The sequence below is a fragment of the Pholcus phalangioides genome, unplaced genomic scaffold, assembly GCF_987345545.1.
Source record: "Pholcus phalangioides strain wild (caught in Gottingen) unplaced genomic scaffold, Ppha-v1.0 ptg000028l_1, whole genome shotgun sequence".
Taxonomy (NCBI): Eukaryota; Metazoa; Arthropoda; class Arachnida; order Araneae; family Pholcidae; genus Pholcus; species Pholcus phalangioides.
In genome coordinates, this window is record NW_028301618.1 from 2,902,061 (window position 1) to 2,918,835 (window position 16,775).

General features: G+C 38.3%; 1 protein-coding gene and 1 non-coding gene across 3 annotated transcripts in view; both read left to right on the forward strand.

The window, feature by feature from the left end:
* Nucleotides 1-1,555, forward strand: part of LOC149067760 (ATP-binding cassette sub-family C member 4-like) — a 77,491-nt gene extending 75,936 nt beyond the window's left edge. For both annotated transcript variants that reach the window (XM_089252219.1, XM_089252220.1), the window contains exons 26-27: nucleotides 831-936; nucleotides 1,034-1,555. In XM_089252219.1, coding sequence (XP_089108345.1) covers nucleotides 831-936; nucleotides 1,034-1,411 — 484 coding nt within the window. In that variant the 3' untranslated portion in view covers nucleotides 1,412-1,555. The remainder of the gene's footprint in view (nucleotides 1-830; nucleotides 937-1,033) is intronic.
* Nucleotides 1,556-15,398: 13,843 nt separating this feature from the next.
* On the forward strand, nucleotides 15,399-15,559 carry LOC149067762 (U1 spliceosomal RNA). The gene has a single exon (XR_016195307.1). It is a non-coding gene; the product is annotated as a U1 spliceosomal RNA (small nuclear RNA).
* Nucleotides 15,560-16,775: the final 1,216 nt, after the last annotated feature.

Below are 16,775 nucleotides of genomic sequence, written 5' to 3' on the forward strand. Positions count from 1 at the left end.
GAATGTGGGTAGTGTCAATGTTAAAATAGCCATGGATAATTTTGAAAAGTAGAGATAGGCAAGCGATATTCGGGAGGTAAGTGGGAGGATATTAAGTTGCTGTTTGAGCTTGTGTGATGGAAACAGAAGACCATCAGTTTAAAATAAAGCAGGTAGATTAGTTTGGAAATTTTGGTTGGACAAGTTTGGAAGCATAGATGTCAGAGGTGGCGCGTGGAATATTTTAGGTTACGACGGAGGAAAAAGGTTTTTGAAGGCATTCTTGAAATATATAGTCCGTGTGGAGGTCCCAACGAAGGTCAGCAGAAATTATAACACCCAGGTATTTGTAATGGGAAATCTCTGTGATTAAAGAATTATTAATTGAGTATGGGAAAACGAGGGGAGATTCAAGGAGGTGAGTTTCATAAAAACTGTTTTGAAGATGTTTAAGGGCAGAGCCTTAAACATCACTGCATTGATGACTCAACACTTCACATTTGAAGCACCCATTCTGTGACAGAACCATTATTTAGGTGTACTCTGTCATCCCTTAATGTTTGACTCCCCTTGTACTCTACATGTTCATGTTGGTCAACGATATACTTTGAATCATCTGATAGAGTAAATGCAAGTCCTTGCCAAGGAAGACTAGCCATGCTTACATTTGCATTACAAAGTGTTGTTTAAGGTTTTTTTAATACTTTTTTCTACTTACATGGCCAATGTCTAGAATCTGGGTACTTCACATAGTGGCCAGCTTGAGTAGTGCCCAGACGTTGAACATTGGCTGTTCTAACAAGTTGTATTAATTATAATTCTGAATGATGATTTTTTGATTTTTTTTCTAGCACCGATAGCTTGATCCAACAGACCATACGCTCTCAGTTTCGCCACTGTACTGTGCTCACCATTGCCCATCGATTGCACACCATCATGGATTCGGATAGAGTTCTGGTACGTACCTTTCATGCTCAAGTTTTGGTTCTGTGGTCACAAAGCCATTCTTGGTGAAATTGTACATCAACTTAATGCATGGTGCTATATTTTGCAGGTTCTCGACGCGGGAGAGATAGTCGAATTTGATGAGCCGTACTCGCTGCTCCAGAACCGCAACAGCCAGTTCTCGCACATGGTCCAGATGACGGGTCCGTCTATGGCTCACCAGCTCCGTGAAGTCGCTTGCCAGGCTCACCTGAACAATCCGAAGCGTCGCAGGTACAACAGTCTCTGCCACAACAACATGGTGCAGAGTGTCGTCTTCGAGAGCGGCGACGGAGATGAAATCATAAACATGAACGCCAAGAACGAAGCATTGTCCTCTCGGGAAACCAATGGGATAACCCTGATCGTTCCGACAAGTAATGGCAAACCACAGCAGCAGCAACACACGAGCGATGTATATGAACATACTGAAATGACTTACTTATAGCGAAAACATTGACTCCGTTTGTGATCGCTCCAGATGCCAATGTATATATGATGCCGTTGTACGGTTTTTTACGCAACAGTATTCGTGCCTTGATGTAAAAAAATATCAAAGTATGTAAGTACGAAATAAAGTATATATTGATTATGGAGCGTTCTTTTCTCTCCCCCCCTTCCTTATCCAATCCCTCATTTATGTAAATACGTAAGGGGCCGTTCATATCACATCAAAATCGATAAAAAAGGAGAGGGTTCGGATTTGCTGACTTTTGATTGGGGGTGGGGGTTTTGACTGATGTTGCATCAACCACCCTTTATAAAAATATGAAATATTCCTAATGGCATCTTTACTGGGAATCCAAAAAATTAGAAAAACTTCCTCCCCCCCCCCCCAGTTTGTGGGCACCTGAAATAACATTCCCCCCATATTAATAAGCCTTCAAAAGATCTCTAGTAGACCTCAGCAGACGTCATCGTCACCCCCCCCCTCCCTCCTGTCTCACTTATAAGGGGAGGGCGGTTCGGCTAAACAGTTTTGTGTTCACTCAGTGTGTCACATGCGTTGTCCTTGGGGGATTTGCTTCACTCCCGTACACATAAGCGGATAGGATACATGCTCCTTGCAATGAATTCCTTAAAGAAAAATTTAGTTCTTAGCCTTCACACAGCATTGAAATTAACAGTAATTGATTATAATAATGTGCAGAGCATAGTTTCCCAACCTTTTTTGTCCTATCGCCCCCTTCTTCAGAAATATTTTTCACCCATCGCCCCCCAACGCAATATAACCCATAGGATCCTATGTTATAGCCGTAGCTTCAACCGCCCCCCAGGGGGCGTTAGCGCCCACGTTGGGAATCACTGGTGTAGAGGTATTTTCTTCAGATATTTTAATTTTTTTAAATACTCTTGCATCAAAAATACTGGAAGCGGAGGCTCAAAGGTTCGTGCCCCTCCCTCAATCATCTTTTCACACAGACGGTCATTCATACCATCGCTCATACGGTCAGGGCCGGTGTATACGGTCCCTCCGCATGCGTATCTGATCCTAATATGCCAGGGTGTCTTCTTTTTCAACCGCCACCCAAAATCAGCAACAAGATCAGCTTCGCGACCCGTGGAAATTAGTGAAACGAGTGGCGCAATAAGTGCACTTATAACAGGACTGTAAGGGGATTTTTTACGAACCATCTCGGAAGCGCCTGCCAATCGTGTTAGGAGGTGGGAAGGCAGAGCTGACGAGGGGGGTCAAAAAAGTCTAAAAATCTGCCGACGTTATTACTTGAATGGTACCTTATCCTCAGGAGAAACAGAGCAACAACGTAGGAACTGGAAGGATTAGGATTTTGTATTGGAGGACAGGAGAGAGGACCGTTTAAAAATTTAGTTTTATTTTATGACAAGGTATTTTCACTCTTGAAACTGGTACAGAGGGATTTCTGAAAACATTTTGAGCATTTTTCGAACTAGAATCATGCCTGTACTACGAACGAAACGGCCGAATTAGGACTTGCAGGACGCGCTGTTGTAGACAGCGCTTTGAATACAGGAAAATAATCATTATTGTTGATCATTTTCTAAAATTTATTGCATGATAACTACGATCATAACAAAGATTTCAACAGCTTGTAACATCGATTTTGAATACGTTTAATTTGGAGTTATTACAAATGTAAAATAAATTGGGCAAATGTAATATAACGGTTAAAACTTGATAAAGATATTTTTATATGTATAAAAAAAATATTGTTGGTGCAGTACTGGGACCCATAACCTATTAATTGAGTATAGAAAGGCTACTTGCTTGTTTAATATAGTAAGTGGTCCATTAATGGTAGATTTTTCTCATAACCTTGAGTCGTCCACTCAGTACATTAGAATCTACTTCTGGTAGATGTGCATCTTACTATCGCGCTAACAGATGGCGCTTTACATCATGTATACATTTTTCATTCTCTAAGTAAGGAATGACGTATTTAACTTTAATATTTGGTATCGCATTAATTCAAATAAATGAAATCAATATCTTGGATTCTTGATTTCAATTTGATGAAGAATTGCTTCAAAATAAAAATGTATTAATTTGGATGTAAATTTCATATTTAATAACCATTAAAATGTGATTTTGACATTCATCCTGCCATCTATTGAGGATAAATGAATCGATTATCTTCTTCTGAAATCGAGTAAACACATCAACAAACTTAAAATTTCAATCAATTAGCATTTGCGTTGCATGACAATTAATTTAAAATGCAAAAACTTGCATTTAATTTTCACTTTTTGCATAATTTTATAAAAGTTAAAATAGTTTTAAGGAACAGTTTATCCAGTGATAAAATTTTTTACCGTTGCCGTTGCACGCAAGGTTTCTAGATATATACACGCTCAATATCTGTGGACACAGTGAATAACAAACACACATGAACTGTGCTGGCTGCGTTGAAAAACGCAAGTATAGAATGTGCCTGGACCGAGACCACTTCACGAAACTATAAAAAAAAAAACCACTTTTTCCCCCAAATCAGCCCAACAAATGCCTTCTCTGAGTAAAAGCATGACTATTTATAGTGCATAATTATAGTGACTCATGATAATTCTCTTTCAGTTGTGGATATGGCATTTTGCCTGCAATAATCTGTTAAACGAGCTTAGATTTGACCTTAGATCCCGATTTTGACTTGAATTTTTACACATACAGCTACACACACTTTTACACAACAGAATGGGCCAAGTACTTGTGCTTACTGCTAAGACCGGTAGAACGGCCATCAAAAATTGTGCCGCGGGACCGGCGAATCAAGTTCCATTCAGCTCAGCTCAGTTGCCGTTGCTAGTTGATGCGAAGTACCGAGCACTAAGCTCTCGTCTTCTTGGTCTTGGTTTCTCTACTTGGGTAGAGATATTGATCAGTCAATGGCAAAATGGTTACTTCAAAACAACCACCAGTACATTTTTTTAAAAATTATATATATAACCCTTTATATATAAAATATTCTCACTAATACAAAACAATATCAATATACTGTTAACAGTTTTCAGGGGTTAAAACCATGGTGGAAAGAATAACAGGAGGTGACATCAGGCACGAAAATTGAAGCCGTTGTGGCAACCCTGTAAGGTCAAACAAACCGCTCTTTTCCCTATACTTAACATGTGTTTTGCCGGATCGAATTCTCTTAAAATATTAATAACTAAATAAATTTCAGCACCATGACTGTTTAATGCGTCTTCAGGTAATCTACATGATCTAATAAAGGGGAAAGATGATAAAAGTTTATCCTTGTATAAGGGGTTTTTATATTTTTAATTTATTTTTGAAAGGGGAAGATCATTTTTCACTCTCAACTCGTCATACGTTTTTAGTTCAGTGCCTTCAATTTATTTTAAAAATTCGATGTATCACATTAATGTCTATGGAAGTATGATTAATTAAAATAATATGAATCTCCAATAAAATGCAATTTTCATAATTTTTCTTTTAACTGTTTATTTTGCCTTTTTGTTTCGTTCATCATTATCATAGATCCGGGACATTTCGAAAGTGTTTGAAGCCCGTGGGCGCTCGTAGTAAGCTTTACATGAGGAATTTTGTTTTGTGAATCAATCCTGAGGTGCTCGAGCACCTTCTGACAGGGCCGTAGCTAGGATTTTTGCCACCGGGGGCAAACAGCATTTTGCCGCCCCCGTGCCTCAAAGTACTGGAAGTGCTCGAGCGTCCTCCGCCAATGAGTATTTATGGTTTTGCTGCCTGTAGGCTGAACAAATTTCGCCACCCTCTTCTTCCGTTCCACTCTCATATTCTTGAATACGTATTACTGAAATATATGCCGCCCATCCGAACCTTCCGCTTTGTAGATGTAGTATTGAGAAAAAAAATATTAAAAATAAAAAACTTTTTTTACGAGCCGCGATAAGCCATCTCTCTGGCCTATAGTATTTAGGAAAATAATCACTTGGGCTGTTTTTCCCCCCTCTTCATTTTGTACCTATTACTTTGCTTTTAAAGTGGTATGTGTACGAAAATTTGAAGAAAAAAAACCAGTTTCGAATTGAATTTGAAATCTAAAATTGCCTGTGCTCGAGTTTTTGTTGCTCTACCTGGACTGGAAGTATTTCTACAATATGTTAATATAAACAGCTGAAAGGCATTATATATACTAATGTTTTGCATATATAACGTTTTTCGCAAAAAAAAAGTAAGATTTTTTCAAACACCGCTTGTTCAAGTGTGTTTAAACATTGTCTCTCTCTCAGCACTGAGGTGTTACATGCTTTGGCATAATTTTTTTTTTTAAATTAAAATGCCGAGAAGGAATTTTGGGGCACAAGATATGGGTAAATTTCGGTTATTTTTGCAAAAAGTTCCACGTTGTTGAAATTAATATTCGAAAACAAATAACTACTAAAATTGTAAAAGCTCTCGTTCAATTGTATACATATATCCGCAGAATTTCAGGGGGGAAAATCGAGTTCCTAAAGTGAATAGTAAATTTTTAAATTATTTTTAAAAACGGGGTTGTTTCTCATAGGAAAGCATGGGAAGCCACGGTTTGTTTGGGCTTACTTGGTCCCTTTAATAGAGCGATCACTGGCTTCATCTGGCAACCCAGATTCCCCATGCTTTCTCAACGGGCGTGCTGGTCGTGTCACCTCCTGTTATTCTTTCCTCCATGGGTTAAAACATCTTCTCCCCCATCAGATTGCACTTACTTTCAAAAATAAATCTCGTCGATTGCAAACATTCCCAATATCTACAATATTAAACAAATCAGTTTCACAAAGTGATTAACACAACATAAGTTTACAGCATATTTTGCAATATATTTCCATTTAGACAAAAAAATTATATGTGTATATACAGGAAAAACTCCAACAATGTCACCAAAACCATTCAATATGATTTCTAAACATTTGACAAATATATTTAAAAAATATATAATTATAAAATAGAAAAATAGAGTATAAGGTTACAAATGGTCATCATAATTTACAGAACCTCAATACTCTCCTCAGAATCATATTATGTAACTCTTGAACATTTGACAATTATATTAGATTAAAAAATATTTGCTGATTGGGTCACATAACAAATGGTTATATAATTCACATAACGTTCATATCATATACCTTTCAATTAAAATTTAATTTCGTTTACATGAACTGATATATTACATGACTGTATTTACATGAACTAATCTCACTACACCAATGTTAAAAATGGAATTGACCGGTAGTGATTAACATTTCCAACATTTTACAAAAATTTGATGAAATTTATTTATAGTAATATTTATCTATACTATGCTGTGGTACATTATTAATAAAAATACAAGGTCTTTTTAATCATAACTTCAGTATGATTGACCATTATTGCTTGTTCTACGACAATTAAAATTCCTTTCTAAAATTTGTAACCAAGATATTCTTTGGTCTTAGCTGTGATAATTTCTGTTCAGATGGGTAGTTGGATGCTGAGCTGATAATATCCACTTCTGAAGCCTCTTGCTTCTCAAAGTACTTTTTGGCCATTTTCTTTGTATATTTGTAGATGGATGGAATTTGAAGATCAGCGTGCAGGTCGGTTAGTCTGAAGTATTTTGGAGCACCTGTGAATCTCCTGAGAATATAATTTTGATGTTTCTGGAGGTTGTAAATATTGCTTTTCTGAGCGAAAGCCCAAGCCGGTGCACCATATGTAAGAACAGGTCTGATAATTTGTTCATACATAATTTTCTTGTTCTTTAGTGATACATGTGACTTTGGGTAGCAAAAACGGAGGAGACTTTCCATTGCAATTTGGGATTTTTTTATCACTTGCTCGATATGATATTTGAAATTTAGGCGAGTGTCTATGTATACTCCTAAGTACTTAGTCACTATGCTTGGGTCAATCGCTTGATGTTCAATAAACAAGTAAGAATTTTGTGGAATCTCTTTGTTTGTCAGCCACATAAAAACACACTTTGAAACATTTAATTTGGCCCTATTTACTAAATTCCAGTATTCCACTTCTTCCATCAGCTCCTGGAGGTTGCTAAGAGCGTTAGAAGCTATCCTGTCTGTGCATATCATGAGGACATCGTCAGCATATAAAGATAAAATTCCTTTAGGCATCTGCGGATAATCATCCATAAAAATATTGTGTAATATAGGTCCTAAGTTTGATCCTTGATTGATTCCCGCCTTAATGCACTTTTTGGAAGAACATGCTTCTCCTACTTTGACCTGAAATGTTCTGGAAAGTAAGTATGATCGCAAAAATTTGATGATTATCGAGGGATAACCTCTGTTTGATCATCTTCAGTAGGAACTTCTCGTGCCAAATGCAATCGAATGCCTTGTTATAATCTAAAAAAGCTCCTACTGCATAGTCTTTGTAGTTTTTAGCTTCATGAAGACATTCCACAACCCTCACGAGTTGATTTGTTGTGCCGTGACCTCTTTTAAAACCAAACTGCTCGGCTCTGGCTAAATTGTGATCTTCTATAAATTTAATCAATCTTGCTGCAAATACCCTTTCGAATAATTTAGACAGACGTGGAAGAAGAGCGATGGGTCTGTATGAATTGCAGTACTCTTTTGGTTTACCTTGCTTCGGTATAACCATTATAATTGCAGTCTTCCAGTAATCTGGAAAGTAAACTTTATCCAGAAGTCCATTGAAGAAGTTAACAATTGAGATGATCATGTTTGGGGTAAGCATTTTTATTGCCTTTGAAGTTAAGCCATCAAATCCTGCTGCCTTCTTGGGTTTAATTTTTTTGATTATTTCCTCTAGCTCCTTGACGTTTGTGTGATATAAGATACTGGAATTATGTACTGGAATATCGTTGAAATATCTTTGCACTTCCTCATTCACGTCATCTACGAGCCCCTGTGGTGTATTGTTATTTGGGGAAAACTGATTTTCGAAAGTTCTTGCAAATTCGTTTGCTTTTGCTTGGTCTTCATATAATAGTTCATGCTGACTATTATAAATTGGTGGTAAAATTTGCGGGTTTGCTTTCATTCTTTTATACACGTCAAAAAGGGACCCATCCTCCGCTTTGGATTCTTGAAGCCAATCTCTCCATCTGTCATTGAGATATTTTCTATTAGTCTGTCTGACTTCAGACGTTTTCCTGTTATAAATTGTTTTGAAAGGCGGGAATCGCGTTTGCTGAAATTTTTTCCTCCATTTGTTTTTTTCCCTTATAAGCTCTTTTATTTCCTCTGGTAGTTTTAAAGGATGCATATTCTTTTCTCTTTCTGTTGTTGCCTCTTCTATGGCTCTTTGTATTTGTTTCGTTAATTCTTTCGTGGCATCGTCTGCTTGCTGAATATCGTCGAAATTATACTGAAGAATTTCAAGCTCTTGAAGATTACGTTGGTATTTCTGCCAGTTGATACTTTTGATTTTCATTCTAGATGAGTTGATTCTGAGGTCAACATTCAATTTCACTGGGCGATGGTCGGAATTCAGTTTGTAAAGCACCTCTGAAGTAATCTGATGATAAAATTTTCTGGTGATTGCAAAGTCCAGAACATCTGGTCTGTGATTTAGTACCTTTTAACAATGCGTGGGTATGTCTGAACTAATAACACTGATTGCATTTCTATCACAGTAATCTTTGAAGGCTATACCTTGTCTGGTGTTTATTCTGGAACCCCAGAATTTATTTTTTAGATTAAAGTCTCCCATGACAATACACGGGTTCTGTGTTTGGAAAATTTTTTTGATCAAATCATAGTCCATTTCGTTATTCGGCGGTTTGTAGATTGTTGCTAATCGCATGACCTTGTTGTTCCTTAAATGAAAGTCAATTACCAGATTTTCGACGTTACCCGAAGAAAATAAGTTGATTTTTTGAAAGTTCAACGAATTTTTTATAAAGATTGCAATTCCACCTTTTCTGCCAGATAGTCTGTCCTCTCTTAGGCACGTGTAGTTTGCCACCTTTAATCTTTTATATGGCTTGAGAAATGGTTCAGATATACTAGCTATATCTATGTCTTCGTCTATTAGCAACTCTTTGAATTCTGCAAATTCTTTAACAAGTCCATCCGCATTCCAATGCAGAAGATTTAATGGCCTATTGTCCATTTGTTTGCTTGTTTATTGCGGGTTACGTACTATTGCAGTGTTAATGTCTTTTTTTTTATATTAGAATTTTTTTCACTTTTTCAAAAGCAGATTCCAAAGTATTCATTTTAGATCGCCGGTCACTGGAACAGTTCAATTCAGTTAAACAGTTCCATACAATCTTCATCATTTCCTCCACGGGGATGCCTTTTGATGCATTTTTGATTAGATCTAACGTTTCTCTCACACCGTCATCCTTCCTTCCACCCTCGGTGTGACCATTTGCCACTTGTGTTTTTGAGTTTGAGCCTGAAGGATTCTGTGTGTTTTCACTGCCGAAATCTATCAAGTTAAAGTTTTCTTTCTTTCTTGCAAAACCTGTCGGCCGTCTGTTCTTTTGAAATCCCATTTGTCTTCTTCTGAAGTTGAATGCACTGGGACCTGCTGCATTTACTCTTGATTTCGGATTGTTGTTGAAGTTTCCTTCCCTATTTGCACCGAGATTTTTTTTGTTATTCTTGGGATTCTTGGGGCAGCCGGACCATGACGATATATGAGGACCTTTGCAATTCATACAAAATGCTTGACCATCTTCCTTTTTTTTGTACATAGATAAGTGAAATGTCCCTGACCACATTTCATGCATTTGGGGTCATTGTTACATTCAGCTTGACCATGGAAAAACCACTGGCACCTATAACATTGGATGATTTTTCCTTTTCGTTTGTACGGTTCGATGGCCACTTTGATGTTCATTATAGCTTCAATGTTGAATATATTCCAGAAATTCAGCGTTTTTTCTACTTCCTTCGAAAACATAGGCAAAGGTTTCTTATTTCTGAAACTAGTTAGCCTACTCATTGAAATAATGGTGAATTCAGTTAAATCCGAAAGTTCTTTTATTTGGTCCACACTGCACGATGAGTGAAAACCCTTCAGTACCACTCTCAGTATCTCTGTGCCGCGGGACCGGCGAATCAAGTTCCATTCAGCTCAGCTCAGCATTACGTACTGTTCAACCGCTCCAACATGTTGTAATAGTTTTGAATTCTAGCGCTGCCCTACAGCGCTGTAACTACAATATCAGTCTTTAGTATCATATGACGTCTCTGTACATCAGTGGTTCTCAACCTTATCGAGCCCGCGGCCCGGTTTCATTTGAGTCGAAGTCCCGGTTTAATGCAAGTAGTATAACTGAGGGTTTCCGGCTTCAATTTCAGAAGCCAGATCCTCTGGGTTATACTATTAATACATGACCAAGAGAAAATGAAACGCTAATCACTCTCGGTCCGGTATGAATGAGGTCAGGGCCCGATGGTTGAGAAACTGCTTTAGATCAGTGTTTCTCAACCGCCGGGCCCTGACCACATTTATACCGGGACGCGAGTGATTGGCATTTCCTTTTCCGTTGGTCATGTATTCGAACGGGCCTTCGGACTCACAGAAATAAATGAAACCGGACCACGTAGCTCAAAAAGAACCATTGCTTTAGATCATGCTTCGACACAAAAAAAAGTTAACTCGAAAGATTATACAGTATTTTGAAACTCACGCACACACATCAGTCCTTTCACAGCACTGATATCCTCTCAGGGCTGCAACTGGTGGATTCGGGCCGGGCAAAGCTTGTTAACTCTTTAACCAGCTTCGGTGTCAAGCACCGGACTAGAAGCGGGTGCGAATTACCCCCTTGAACCTCTTGGTAAACATTACAAGCGGGTGCCAAAATGCGTGCTTGCCCCATCTTATGAAGCGGCTAGTTGCAGTCCTGCCTTCATAGTGTGTCCCATACTTTCTATTCCATCATAAACTCCTCCAACTTAAGCAAACTCATAAAATCCTTCTTCAGAGAGATTTTCGAATTTAGCTCAACCCCCTTCAGCAAATTTACATTAAGAGGAAACTGTTGATGCTACAAAATCATGAACGTACGACCAAATATTCTCCTTCTCACGTAACCGAGTTCTTTTTATTTACTCAGCAGTACTCCTAATAGTACTGTGGTGACATTTGTACAGTTTGATGCGGTATAATGCAACACCCAAGACGTACTCGTGGAGGATAGATTCTTAGAATACGGGACTCTTTGCCAACGATCCACTGTCACGGGTGTATCCTTACTTTTTTTTCTGAAAGTTTGAGAATCATTTCATGCAAAATGAAAGATTCAACTGAAATTTTAAAGAAAATATGCAAATTCATTCCTGTGTGATGGCATGACATGCATTGTAAAAAAAGAATCCTATGTTTTAGGAGCACGCGTGTTCTTTCAGTCTAAGATGCTTAGCATCAAACTGAAAAGTCTGGACATTCTAAGAGCAAATCTTTTCCATCAGCATGTATCAGATACAGAAATGAAATGACCAAATCACAAATAGATAGATACACCTACGAATTCGACAGGGTTATGTTTAAGGTGGTATTGGTTGTATATATGCACAATGTAAATTAAAAAGATCTTCGGTATCTCTCATCTTAAGGCGAATTCTAATTCAGGGGTCGCTTAAGCGAGGGTGCAAAGGATGCGGTGCACCCAGTCGGCCGGTTGAAAGGGGCGGTACCGTAGACATTAGCTAAGACTCCAAAATTTTTAAAAATTTCACACAGTGAAAATTCATTCATTGTCCGGTTTCTGGAGTAACAGAAAAACCTTTGAAATAAATTTCTTAATGAAAATAACCTTGCTTTTTTCATACATCATCATTGATAAGTGATGATGGCTCCCCAAATTAAGTGCTGTTTTAAGGATTAAATAACCCATTATCTTGCATTATTAAGAACGGTAAAATAATCTTAAATCTCTCAAAAAACAGAAAAATCTGCTTCAAAAACGGGACGTATGGTGTCCATTATTTTGCACTTTGGCTAAAACAATGGTGTGCTGATTTCCTTCGAAAAAAATCAGGTTTATCTAGAGCAGTGGTTCTCAACCTTTGTAAGCCCGCGGCCCGGTAAATCTCTTTTGTGTAAGTGAAAGGCCCGGCCATACACACAACTAACGAGAAATTAATGGAGAAAATTAAACTGCGAATCACTGACGGCCCGGTGCGACTAGTGTTAGGGCCCGGTGCTGGGTCGCGGCCCAGCGGTTGAGAAACACTGATCTAGAGGTCCCCCTGACACTGAAGCCCTGTCAGCCTCCCACCAGGGTCGCCTTTAGGGGCAGCATATGAGGCTTCGCACCCGGGTGGCAAGTAAGCTCGAGCATGTGCTGACTCGAGCCGCCCCTGTTGTAATTTCTCAAAATTTGAAGCTGTTCATTTCAGCCTTCGGTCAGTTTCTGTGTTTTTTATGGCGCTCTACTTGGTGTTTTAAAAGCAGTACCTGGAACGAATTAAACGATTTTCCCCATAGAAATCCATATGAAATTGCGTTTCGGCTAACGAACCTGATTTTACTACCCTATCTAGGGTGGCCAGATGTCCCGGTTTTTCGCTATTTTTCGCCCTGTCTGGACGCCTGTGTGTCCCGGTTTTTTCTTGAGTACAATGAAATAGAGTTATTTTCAATATTTTTCCAATTTTAGCTACGTTAGATGTTATGGTAGGAATTTATTACATCACTGTTATATTTTTGTCTTGTTAATATTTTATTTAACCAAAGGACGCCGAACTCATTTTGAACCATTGTAGTCCCATCTCATCTTGGACTGAAATTCAAGAGTCATTAATATTTCTAGATTGCAAAGGGTGTACCAATATATGAGTCAGATGAGAAAAAATAATTCTTTTCGATGTTCCGCATAATAATAATGTATAATAACATTTGTTGTATGGTACGCCGTTTCTTACTTATATAAGTATAATCAGAATATTTCGTACATTTTTTTCTATTCGAAGTTGTAGGTAAGGAGGGAATGAAATAAAGGGGAGGGGGCAACTGTGTACTACATTTCTCATAGCTTTTATTGGCAGTATGCTTATTGATTATACCGATTGGCAGCAAGTGACTTACAGAAATATCAATTCAGTTTTAAAGGAATTGTATCCAGATTGTTTTGCAGGCAGAGAAATTTCGTGGGCTGTGACACTGAGCGTATAGATGATATTAAAGAAACCAGACATGCGCCCCCCCCCCCCATCTTCTGTTCGATATGGGATATAAGTGCGTTATCTTGTAAGGTTGGGATTGTCTCTTCTTGGGAAAAGCGTTTCAGTGTTAATCTAATGATTTCAATCGGGTTTATGTTATGCGCTTGAGCGTAAAGCACTGCTGTGAAAAAGTTTACGCTAAAATTCGGAACCCTTGGAACGAATTAATCAATAATACATTCATTCTTAGTGGGAGGACCAGGGCTGCAGCTAGATGCTTGGTCAACCGGGGCAAACGAGCATTTTTACGCCCCCTTGTAATGTTGAAGGAGAGGTTTCAGAATGGAATTTTTGCCCCCTTGGGTCCAGCGCCCGGGGCACGAGACCCCCCTGCTCCCCCCAAGTTGCAGTCCTGGGGGAACTATTTCGGTTTACGAACGGATTTCCGGAACGAATCATCGAGTTCGTATACCCGGGGTCAACTGTTCATAGCAGCACAGACATTATAATATGAGACTAAGAACACTTAAGTCTCCTCCTTAGTAATTTATGACTTCTCATATGAATTCTCATATTATGAATAACGCATCTCACCCTTCGCGGCATACGCTCTTCAATCACGTATATACGGGACATCTGACACCCATGGCTCCCATCCCGGCGTTTTACTAGTTTTTTCGCCTCTGCGCAGAAGTAGTGTGGTAATATTTCCGTAATACATTGTTAATTTGCAATTTGCTCACCAAATGAGAGTTTTGAAAATGTCCCGGTTATTATTGATGAATGTCTCGGTTTTTAACAACGATTTCCGGGATTTGTCCCAGTTTTACGGGCGCTTATCTGGCCACCCTAACCAACACCACCTATAGAACAAGGCCTCCGCACGAAGCTTGTGACGTCAATGAAGACGACCATTTCTCTTATATATGTATTGAAAAAAAAAAAGATATCGCATGCGTCGGCCTGCTGTATCCAATGGACGCCATATAATCTCAGCTCCAACCCCCTTTCCCTGGCTTACGCCAATGGTAGTTTTCGTTTCAAAAATTTATTACAGAAAAGGCACTACAAGAATAAAAATATGTACACATTTTAAGATAACTTTTATAATGTCTAACTTAATTGTAGGGAATATAAAATTGTGTAAACTTTAAAAAAGAAAAGTGTTAATGCAGACTTAATTCTTAAAAAAATTATTCAAATTTATTTTCGTCTCCATTGATAAATGATTGCATAAATTGTGATAACACTTGGAATGCTTTGGCAAAGTATAAGTTATTCCTCATTCCATCACGGAGAATTACTATTATTAAAGTAGTCCACATCAGTGTCACCAATACGCATCAAAATTCAATTTTACTCCTCCAAATTTCGTTGAATGAAAATATTATTTCAAATATTTTTAGGTAATTTTTTTTTCTAGTGTTATTTCTCACTAATAAAATACGTAAATACCCCCTCTCTTTACATTGAATTACAATGGAAAAACGAAGACATTTTAGATAAAATACGATTCCATCTAGGTTAAAATTGACCCAAGACCCCCTAATGAGAAAAACCGACTACAGAGACAAAAAAAAAAAGGACTGTTTTAATAAAACTCATAATAAATACATGTTCCTAAAGATCAGATGGGAAGTTCACAAGCGTACTCAGCGCCATCTACACATAAGAACGTAAACGAGCCAACTGTGAGAAAGGATTATAAAAATTATTTATATATTGTGATAAAACCCCTATTTTCTTTTTTTTTACTCAAAACCTGCGAAATGCTAAGAAAATCGACAAAAGTTTATTCGAAAACATGTAAACGATATTATTCTGAAAAAAGAATCATCAGTTGAAAATTTATTACGGTAATAGTGTACGAGTAGTTGTGCAAACCGAGGTTTAGCATACTTACCTGGCGCTGGAGATGCCGTGATCAAGAAGGCGGCTCTCCCGGGACGAGGCCTTCCATTGCACTCCGGTTGGCTGAATCCCGCCACATTCGCAAATTGCGATTGCTTGGGGCGCATAATTTTTGGTAGCGGGGTTAGCGTTCGCGCTGACCTCCCCTTAAGGAACAAGTAGAATAGGTTCGTTCTGTAGTGGCTCCGCGGCTACTCGAGGAATGAAAAATATAAAAGGTTAATGCCTTTTTAGCATATAAATAATAATTATTTTTAATACGCTGGCTGTTAAACAATTGAAATCGGTAACTTTGATAAATAAATAGACAATAGTTCGATATACGGGGCTACGCCATAGAAATTATATACCAGAAAGGGTTCCGCGATTCGAAAATGCGTTGAGAGCCACTGAAGTAGAAGTCTGTGATCATAGGCGGACTTTAAAGGCTCGAACGACACGATGATTATGTCAATTCACAACATGAATATACATTATATCAGTCAGATTTGCCACCTCCGCCCATGATTGCGTTGTGACCCGTTCCCGAGGGGTAGGTTTGATAACCATAAACGATATTTCTAGGCCGGCAAATTATCATGTCGCATGAGTCATGCCTCAGCAAATGATGTTCATCTCTTCGATGCTGCTAAATTTTTTCCCTTCGTGTAGCCCAATTGCGCAACCAAGTGAATTTATTTCTTTCATTAATTACAAATTTTTTCTGTTATTTATTTATGTATACACTTAATAAAAGCCCCTTTCACACATCACTATTTATATTTTGTTTTTAGTAATGCTACTACTCTAAATTTTGCGGTGCTGCCATACACCGCTAGTGACGGTTGTGGGTAAGAGCAGTGGGATCTTGCGTCCCTAGAGTAGTATCGTTCACTGGCCCAAGTGCAACAGAGCTGTTACACCCAAAGTTGCATTAAGGCCGAACACATACTGGGGAGTCGAACAAAGAGAGCGATTTCAAAAGAGAAAATACATCGATGCTCATCTCGATGTCCCCTCACATACTGACGATGCGGATAGAGAGCGAAAATGACCGCAGGCGTTCTGAAGGGTAAAGAAGAAAAGCCTTTGAGCGGGAAAAGTGACATCTCGCCAACTAGTAACCCTACCAGCCTGTTCATGCCAAATCAATCAGTTTGACAATATTGGAGGATTCCAATAAACCAGCGGTTCTCAACCAGTGTTCTGCAGAGTCCTTAGGGCCCCGTGTGAACTCCCAGGGGCTCCGCGGCCACTCGAGGAAAATAAATAAATAAAAACCAGTAAATTTGAAAAAAATAATTATTTATATTTTTGAATAATAAAAATAAGTCAGAAACTTTGATGAATAAATAAAAAATAGTCGTCTGGGGCTGCCATAG